The sequence below is a fragment of the Gossypium hirsutum genome, chromosome D07, assembly GCF_007990345.1.
Source record: "Gossypium hirsutum isolate 1008001.06 chromosome D07, Gossypium_hirsutum_v2.1, whole genome shotgun sequence".
In the NCBI taxonomy this organism is placed as follows: domain Eukaryota; kingdom Viridiplantae; phylum Streptophyta; class Magnoliopsida; order Malvales; family Malvaceae; genus Gossypium; species Gossypium hirsutum.
Genome location: NC_053443.1, coordinates 54,550,139 through 54,560,136, shown reverse-complemented (window position 1 = coordinate 54,560,136; position 9,998 = coordinate 54,550,139). Strand labels below are relative to the sequence as shown.

Here is a 9,998-nt window from a genome sequence, read left to right as displayed (position 1 = left end):
TAAAAGAATTATAATGAATTATGAAAACAAAAAATTATTGTAAATATTAAAAGTTATTATTATACTCGAACAATTGTAAGAAACGTAACAGACAATATTCAAAACGTGTTACGTATAATAAATATATACATATATTGATAACTAAATCCAATTAATGACAAAGAAAAGAGAAAATCTAGTTCTAGATTATGCAGTACTTTAACATATCTCAACAATAAACACTTTCCTAAGAATCTGATACCCTTACATCTAATTGTTTTTTTTTTGTCTCAGTTTGCAAATTAGTTTACTGAACATGGAAGATAAATCCAAAATTGTTCACCCTTCACTCACTATATAAACTTGAATATGCAGCCTCTTATTTTCACATCAATTTAGTTTTCAAGTTCTTTAAGCAACAACATTACCTCTTCAAGGCATAGGCATAGATACTCTCTCTTTTTTTCTCCATTGGTGATCAATTTGAGCAAAGTAGTTTTTAGTTTTTTATTTTTATTTTTATTTTATGTAATTAAGTTTGGTCTTGTTTTACATTGGGTTTTTGCTCTTGTTATTCAATAACATGTTTTAATCTCAGGAAATCAATGGCACATACTTTACCTTCAAGCGATCAATCATCAGATCAGGATAAGTGGGACAGTGGAGGACTAGAATGCAAGGGACAACTACTTATTAAAATTGTTATGAGGAATAGGTTGACAGCTCTTGTGGTTGATGGAGACACGACGTGTTGGGTTCTGGAGCAGGAACTTCTTCATTCTTATGGGGTTCAAACTCTAGGTGTCGACAACAGCAGGGATGCAGTCGACCTCATTGCATCCGATGCAGAATTCAATCTTATCATCATCGAAAAGATTCTTCCTGTCCTGAATGGCCTTGCGGTAACCTTACTTATAAAAAACAAGTGTTTCATGTTTTGTGTAAAATCAACATGTGTGATCATCTATTTTTATTATTATTAATGGGTAGGTAACAAGGCAGATTTGTGAAATAGGGGTGCGTTGTAAGATGCTGGAGGTCACAGCTTGCTCGAGAGAAAGTGAAAGGCAGGCCTTTCTGGCAATTGGTGTTGATGTGTTCATTGAGAGACCTTTAGATCCTGAGCATTTGGTTCCCATCCTAAGGGAACTCGATGGGCAGTGAGTGAAGACCCATTTTAGAACACAAAATTGAGGAGTTTCTTGTTGTAGTTGTTGTTGGCTTCCAGCTTTGATGTTTCTTTCTTGTTGTTTTTCATGTTATTAGCTTTGAACAATAATGATGTTTATTAATAAGCTTTAAGCTGTTTGTCGAGTCTGGTCCTTTGGTAATGTACTAGTAATGCCATGAATAAGATTGTCCTATTTTATTAAAACCTTTCATTTTACCCTAAATATCTCCTCATTTACCCCATGTTTTATGTTTACTTGTATATATATACATAACTGCAAATAAATCTTAATTCAACTCAGATTTTTTATGATTTAAGCATGAAATGCCATCAAATGAAAGGCCAAGCATCGAATTTCCTATATTAGTTGATTCAATTCGATAAAAATTGTTAATAATTTTAAAAGGAATTTTCAAAAGATTATTCTCAAATATAAAAGTGAGAAAAAAAAAGATTTTCTTCTCTTTTTTGGTATGAGAACTTTCAATATCTCATAATCACATTGTTATGCCTTGCTAAGACCCTCTGAGCAACAACAACCTAGGCAACTCCTCACAATGGCTCTTCTCAACTAGTTACTTGCCTAAGAGATGAGTCCACTCATTAGTTGTATTACAGAATTAGGTTGAACCATCTAAGATGCAGGCGGGATTACGAGTCATCATAGCACCAACCTACCATGCTTGGAAGTGTTTGGTTACTGATTTTTTACTTTTGGCTCACTAATATCAAATTGCCACATGGCACCTCAAAACAAAAGATGCTTTATATATAATGTTAGCAACTCGAGAAGCGGGGATACAACTTTCTTCTCTCACCAAACTTGGATTCCCTCTTCTCTCTCTCTTTATATCTCCAATCACCATACACATGACTCTATCCTAAATAGGGCTACCTTAACCACTTTCTCATTCTTATCTGAGCACAAATTAAATTTTGATATTAAATAGAAGCGAACACTATCCTCAATAAGTATATTACAAGTAATAGCACAATATAATTTCTAAAATTTTACATTATGATTAAATCCAAAAAACAAAAAGATTAGGGATTTTAAATGAATTTCTGCATTATGATTTCCTAAACATTTTTCTTTTGAATAAATGATTTCTTAAACATAAATAAATATTCAATCCCATAAATTCCTTTTATCTTGAGTTTTTTTCTTATTCTTCTCTATTATTTAACTGTGATTATTTTTAAAAAAATAATTGCATTAGACATCCTCAATCTATGATCTTTATTTTAAATTAGTCCATAAATTTTAAAACATTTTAATTACATTTTCAACCTATCGATATTATATCAATTAGTTTCTTCTGTTACTGAAACCGTTATGTGATAACTTTTTATTTTTTTAATATAAATTTTATCAACCTATCAATGTTATCGATATTTTATTGTTCATTTTATCAACCTATCGATATTATCAACCATAAATATCAACCTATTGTTTATTTTTTTATCAAACATAAATATCAACCTATCGTTCATTTTTTAAGTTAAGTTATGTAGCAATATTTTATTTTTTTAATTTAAATTTTAAGTTATGTCATATAAAATTTGACATATCGTTTAATTATTAAATAGGATTTTAATAATGATTTAAAGTTTGAGACTAATTTAAAATGAGTATAATGGTTTGAGGATCTATGGTGAGATTATCTCATACCATTTTATCAATTTCAGTAATCAGAATTCAATGTACGTTTGAAAATCCGAAGTATGATCACACAAATTTGTAAATAAAAAAAAAAAGGGGTCCAATCCTAGCTTCGTCTGCAATTCCCTTTCAAGTTTCAATCTTTGCAATCTTTCTCTCACATTGCCAAGCCAGCCATGTCTGCTCCTTTCGATCCTTTTTGTAAAAGTAATTTCACCGGTTCTTTTCGAATCCCTTTCTTCATCTCCTCAATAAATTTGCTCTAATTTAAAAATCTTAGAAGCTTCACATTTGGGTCGCGTGTATCTGCAAATTCCGGTTAGGAACACCATGTTTAGATGTTTTTGATCTACTAGTAAGCTATTAGATTGTTGCTTCTCCTTTTCTGGTTCACATTTCAAAATTCATAGCTCTTGGGCTATTAGCTTACTTATTTCGACAAAAGATTCACAAGATTAAGTAATTCAGTTCAATTTAAAATGTCCCAAGTGTACTGTATGTTGCTGTAGCGATTTATTGCTTTTTCTTTTTCAACTAGGATTGTATTATTTGTGATTCAAAAGAACTGAGATGAGAGCTTATAATAGAGTCTTTAATGGGAAGTGAGGAAGCTAAAGACCCATTGAAAGGGGTTGATTGGAAAGCAATTGGTAGTGAGTTGCAGAAGGACCCCAGTGCCAGTAATAAACCTGTTATAAAGAAACGACTTCCTAAGAAAATTAGACAAATTCCGGACTGTTATTTCCTTCCTCGAATGTCCACGCCTTCCGCTATTGCCTTCTATGGAGCCTGCATTGCTGGTGGAATCGGTGCTGGGATGCTGCTGGAAGTCTGGATAAACAACAAGGTTAAAGGTATATATACATACACACAACATATATTCTATGTCTCTATGTGTGTTCCTTCTTTCATTTAGAACAAGTGAGGTGAACAATCTATTACTCAGTGCAAGGAAAGTGTTGGTGCATGTCTTGTTGCAACAGAACAAGCAACAACTTGGTTGATTATGTTTTGTTTGGTTGGCGATTTTGACATTGTAATCTGTTTTAGACTGATTTAGATGCAGCAAATTAGGTCTTTTACTTGCATTAAGAAAACTAGACGATTTAGGCTTTTGCTTGGTAGAGTGGAAAGATGGAAAATTGAAGGGCTACATAGAAAGATAAAAAATATAAATTTTCTTTCCATAGGTGTGTGCTTGGTAGGAAAGACCAATGGAAAGAAAAAGTATTTCATTTTCATCCATTGCTTGGTAGGGTTGAAAAATGAAAGGAAAGAAAATAATTCATTTGAAAATTGTATAATTTTGAACTAATATACACATCTCATTTTCTTTTCTCTCATTACTCCAATTTGTAAGGATTGATTTTTATCCATTAGGATGGAAAATGATCATCTTTCCTATTTTCTTTCCTCTCACTTTTCTTCTCTACTAAGCACATTCAAAATTTATTTTCTTTCCACTTTTCCACCCAACCAAGCGCACCCTTAGAGTTCAAATAATTCAGAAGATCTCAAGACACTAATCGAGGAGATTAGATTGAGTGGGTCAAGGGATTTTACTGCATCCTCCTCATTGAGATTAAGTCAACCTTATTTATCCCACTTTTTATGGAGAGTGACGATTAGCCTGAAAGTATTAGTCTCACTGGCCAATAACCTTAAGAAGCTAGTTGTTAAGAGCTCTATGTTGGCATTCAGGGCCCAGGGTTCAAGTCCTAGCAATAACATCCCCCTCCCCCCAATTTGTAACTTACCGCAAAAAGCACAAAAGTCTCACTGAGAAAAAAAATGTAATGGCGAGCAGTCTCCAAGGGCTGAGGCCAATATGGAACTCTCTTTGTTCAATGATGTGGTAGGCAAGTGTATCTTGAGAAAATAGGGAGCCCAAACATGAGCTTAAAAGGACTTGAGAAAAAGGGGAAGGTGTTCAGGCTGCCTCACACCTTATAGGCTTATACCATGGGGAATATGAACCATAAGAGGGATTTCCTTCCTTGAAATAACTCCTTTTTCTCGAAAACGGTGAGAGGGATTTTTTATTTTGTGGAAGTAAGTTTAAGGGGGTGACTCATGATCTGCACAAGCATGCATTTTTGCAGATTGAGATAAGGTAAAGATTATTGCTAATGTATGTTTTGCCCTTTAAAATTGCAGAGGATGGAGGTGTTATATGGGAGTTTGACAAATAAGGTATGGTTTACAAGAGTTTCCCCATCATTCTCTTGCTGACACTGTTTCAATATAATAAATATATACATATACTGATAGCTAAATCCAATTAATGACAAAGAGAAGAGAAAATCTGGTTCTAGATTACACAATACTTTAACATACTTTAACATATCTCAACAGTAAACACTTTCTTGAGAGTCCGATACCTTTACAACTAATTGTTTTTTGTCTCAATCTGCAAATTAGTTCAGTGAACATGGAAGGTAAATCCAAATTTGTTAACCCTTCACTCACTATATAAACTTGAGTTTGCAGCCTTTTGCTTTCACATCAATTCAGTTTTCAAGTTGTTTAAGCAACAACATTGCCTCTTCAAGGCATAGGCATAGATTCTCTTTTTTTCTCCATTGGTGAACAATTTGAGCAAAGTAGTTTTTAAATTTTTTGTAGTTTATGTAATTAAGTTGGTCTTGTTTTACATTGGGTTTTTGCTCTTGTAATTAAGAGTTAATAAAGTTATTTTACCTTCGACACGGTTAACTTTATCGTCAAAATTAGATGGAGAAACCAATATTTTTAAATAAAAAAAGTATAGGAGCTCAATGTCACATGTCGTGAAATGGGGGTGCATTGTAAGATGTTGGCGGTCACAGCTTGCTCGGGAGAAAGTGAAAGGCAGGCATTTCTGGCAGCTGGTGTTGATGCGTTCATTGAGAAACCTTTGGATCCTAAGCATCTGGTTCCCATCCTGAGGGAACTCGATGGACAGTGAGTGAAGACCCATTTTGGGACACAAAATTGAGGACTTTCCTGTTGTAGTTGTTGTTGGCTTCCAGCTTTGATGTTTCTTTCTCTTTGTTTGTTATTAGCTCTGAACAATAATGATGTTTTTTAATAGGCTTTAGGTTGTTTGTCGAGTCTGGTCCTTTGGTAATGTACTGGTAATGCCATGAATAAGATTGCACTCTTTTATTAAAGTCTTCCATTTTACCCCAAATATATCTTCATTTACCCTATGTTTATGTTTACTTCTATATATATACATAACTGCAAATAAATCTTTATTCAACTTAGATTTTTTTTTTTTTTATGTTTTAAGCATGAAATGCCATCAAATGAAAGGCCAAGCATCGAATTTCCTTTACTAGTTTATTCAATCCGATAAAAATTGTTAATGATTTTCAAAAGAATTTTCAAAAGATATTCTTAAATATAAAAGTGAGAAAAAAAGATTTTCTTCTCTTTTTTGGTATGAGATATTTCAATATCTTATAATCACATTGTTATTCCTGTTAGGACCCTCCGAGCAATCATAGCTTAGGCAACTCCTCACAATGACCCTTCTCAACTGACTACTTGCCTAAGAGATGAGCCCACTCATTAATTAATTGTATTATAGAATTAGGTTGAACTATCTAAGATGCAGCGGGATCAAAAATCATCATAGCACCAACCTACCACGCTTGGAAGTATTTGGTTACTGATTTTTTACTTTTGACTTACTAATATCAAATTGCCACATGGCACCTCAAAACAAATGATGCTTTATATATAAGGTTAGTTATTCGAGAAGTGGGGATATAACATTCTTCTCTCATCAAACTCAGATTCTCCCCTCTCTCTCTCTATATATATATCTCCAATCACCATACACACGACTTTATCCTAAATAGGGTGAGTTTACCATCTTAACCACTTTCTCATTTTTATGTCAACACAAATTAAATTTTGATGTTAAATGGAAGCCAACACTATCCCCAACAAGTATACTACAAGTAATAACACAATATAATTTTTAAATTTTTATAGCTCTGTGTTGGCATTCAGGTCCAGGGTTCAAGTCCTAGCAATAACATCCCCCTCCCCCCAATTTGTAACTTACCGAAAAAAACAGAAGTCTCACTGAGAGAAAAAAAATGTGATGGCAAGCAGTCTCCAAGGGCTGAGGCTAATATGGAACTCTCTTTGTTCAATGATATGGTAGGCAAGTGGATCTTGAGAAAATAGGGAGCCCAAACATGAGCTTGAAAGGCCTTGAGAAAAAGGGGAAGGCGTTCAGGCTGCCTCACACCTTATAGACTTATATACCATAGGGAATATGAACCATAGAGAGGGATTCATGATCTGCACAAGCATGCATTTTTGCAGATTGAGGCAAGGTAAAGATTATTGCTAATGTATGTTTTGCCCTTTAAAATTGCAGAGGATGGAGGTGTTATATGGGAGAGTTTGACAAATAAGGTATGGTTTACAAGAGTTCCCCCATCATTCTCTTGCTGACACTGTTTCAACATTTTATATGTGTCTGGTAATTTTGGTAGTGTCCTATGTCTGAAACACAATGCTCTTCTTATTTTGCTCTGGGTTTTAATAGTTTCTTGTGTCATCTAAGCTGTAATTACTTGATTTGCATATGGAAAATTCATTATCAACTCCCCGTATTGTGTTCTTATATTTTATCATGCCATAATTCGTTAACAAATCATACTATATGGATTTGAAACATTAGTATATTCATGTCATATCGTGTTTTATTTACTTTATTCTTTTGTCTAATATGGTTATGTCTTTGATATTTGACATACAGTCCATCTACAGCTTGGCACTGTATCCATTATATGACAAACAAATAGCGCCAAGATTGCCCATGTAACAAATTGCATGGTTGCCCATGCTAATAGCTCCAATTATTTGATGGTTAATGCATGATTTTTTTTTAATTAAAAACCTTATAAATTAAGGGTGGGTATGGATGGGTGGTGTGTTTGTTTGCGGTTAGTCTAAAAACAGCGGTGACACTGAGATTAGATATTGTAACAATACTGCAACGTGAGACAAAAAGTAAGTTAAACGCACCGCACCGCACTCTACCGTCTATCCAAACCCACCCAATCTCTTCTTTCTCATTAAAAAAATCACAAAATTAAACGAAAAAGAGAATAAATGTTTTACATAATTAAATTCAAAAAAATACTATATATATATTTAATATATGCTAGACTTGATGATATACACGATTAAATGAAGTTTCTTACAGAATTAGTATTACAAGTCAATTGAACACTAACCTAATTAAAAAAATACTAAAATATCATTTTTTAATATATATAGTAAATATTAATGTAGGTGTTTTTTTCATGTTTTTAAATAAAATCATATTATAATAAGGTTTTTTTTTCCCGAAAGGTTAAGATAAAGTTTAAACTTGGAACACATGCATAACAAACTTTTTAACTTTCCATTACACCAAAGCATCATTTAATTTTGGTTAAAATACATAATAGGTCCTTATATTTTTTACAAATTTAAAATCTAGTCCTTATACTTTTATTTTTAGGAGTTTAATCTATTTACTTTTTTAGATTTTAAAATTCAAGTTTAATGGTTAATTCTATTTTTTTAAATTTATTGGTGTAACATTTTGGAATTTTTAAAAATATTCATCTAATAGCAATGTAACTAAAAAATGACGTTCTTATTAACTTAGATTATAAATTTTAAAATGTAGAATGATTAAATTTATAAAAATAAAAAAAAAATCATAATTTTTTTTCAAGTACCATAAGTTTAATAAATATAAAAAAATTACCAAATTTAATCAACACACAAGTGGAGACAGTTAAATGCACCAATCATTGTTGTTGATGCACATAGGCATTTATAGTTAACAGATCCTATTGTCTTTGATACATTCCTTTTTTTTTCTTAATGTTTTGTAAATTTGATACATCCTAATGAAGAATCTAGACTGTGTTCTGATCAAGTGTATTCAACGTCTCTTGGCACATGATTGGCATTGGCGATTTCGATATGCCCTTAAAGAGGTCAACAAAACACTTAATTGTATGATTAAACTGAACATGGAAAGACAAAACAACTTGTAGGTGTTCGATCAGCTAAAATAAATGGGGTTTTTACTGAGTCTATTATAATGTTTTCTTCTTCTTCTTCTTTTCACCAAAAAAATGGTAATTTTCATCAATGGTTTTATATGTTAAGATATCGATTATGTATCTTTTCCCATATCGATTGAATTGAATTTATTTGAAATTTTATATGATTAAAATAATGAAATACGATTTGGTACACTATCAGTAAAATTTTTAAATTCTATAAATAATATTAAGAGCCGACAAGTATCTTATAAGGCATAAAACTGTTTGTAGAATAAAAAGAGCACACTACTAATGTATCAAATACTAACCCTAAAATAATATATATAAAGACCAAATTTAAAAAAAAAACATAGTTACATAAAAATTCGTGAAGTGTAGTTTTACTAAGTGAGTCCTTCAATTAAAAAATATATATTTATAAAAGAATACATTTTTAATTATTTTATTTAAATATTTTATATACAAATATGAATATAATGATATTTATTTATTGTTGAAGAAATGGAATATTATAATATAAATATTTAAAGAAGGAAATGAGAAAATAAATCTAAAAATAATAAATAAATGAAGGTCATATGATGTGCCTGAAAGTGAAGGGACAGTGCATATGAGGAAGATATCTTTATCTATTCATTCACTAATCCATCCCAACTGCCCTCATTTTCAACCACTCTCATCCATTCATTCAGACCCATTGGACTCTTTTATATATATATATCAAAAAAAAAAAACAAGTGAAAATATCTGCCCTACAAACTAAATACACATACATCATCATAATTCATATTGTTATGATTTTTTATGTATTTTATACAATTTTACAAATTTTTAATTATTTTATGATTCTTATATTTTTTTTATTTTTTAGTAAATTTTAAATATTTTATATTTTTATTAAAATTTAATATTTTTATTATTTTTTATTATTTATAATTTTTTTGTCACATGTGATGCAATGGTTGTAACACGGGATAGGTTTAACTAGAAAAAATTAGGGACAGTTAACTTTAATGATCAACTGTTAAATGGTTTTTTTAATTCATTTTAGCAATTGAGTACTAAAAAAATTGTAGGGGCTTAATTGCTTTTTTTGAAATTTTTTGAGGGTCTT

The 9,998-nt window shown here is 31.4% G+C and overlaps 2 protein-coding genes across 6 annotated transcripts; both read left to right on the top strand.

Moving 5' to 3' along the window:
- Nucleotides 1–378: 378 nt before the first annotated feature.
- LOC107925852 (two-component response regulator ARR22) lies at nt 379–1,354 on the top strand. Of its 2 annotated transcripts, XM_016856582.2 has the most exons (3): nt 379–471; nt 578–881; nt 995–1,354. In XM_016856582.2, the coding sequence occupies exons 2-3, from the start codon at nt 585–587 to the stop codon at nt 1,094–1,096; spliced, it is 399 nt and encodes a 132-aa protein (XP_016712071.1). In that variant the 5' UTR covers nt 379–471; nt 578–584; the 3' UTR covers nt 1,097–1,354. The 2 variants fall into 2 exon arrangements, with proteins under 2 accessions (XP_016712071.1, XP_016712070.1); XM_016856581.2 differs by lacking the exon at nt 379–471 and having other exon boundaries at nt 585–881; nt 970–1,354.
- Nucleotides 1,355–2,857: 1,503 nt separating this feature from the next.
- Nucleotides 2,858–5,965, top strand: LOC107925954 (uncharacterized). Of its 4 annotated transcripts, none has more exons than XM_041097915.1 (4): nt 2,861–3,020; nt 3,352–3,667; nt 4,971–5,006; nt 5,626–5,965. In XM_041097915.1, exons 2-3 carry the CDS (start codon nt 3,409–3,411, stop codon nt 5,003–5,005), a joined length of 294 nt encoding a protein of 97 aa, XP_040953849.1. In that variant the 5' UTR covers nt 2,861–3,020; nt 3,352–3,408; the 3' UTR covers nt 5,006; nt 5,626–5,965. The 4 variants fall into 4 exon arrangements, with proteins under 4 accessions (XP_016712210.1, XP_016712207.1, XP_040953849.1 ...); XM_041097914.1 differs by having other exon boundaries at nt 2,862–3,020; nt 5,584–5,965; XM_016856721.2 differs by having other exon boundaries at nt 2,858–3,667; nt 5,579–5,965.
- The last annotated feature ends 4,033 nt before the right edge of the window (nt 5,966–9,998 follow it).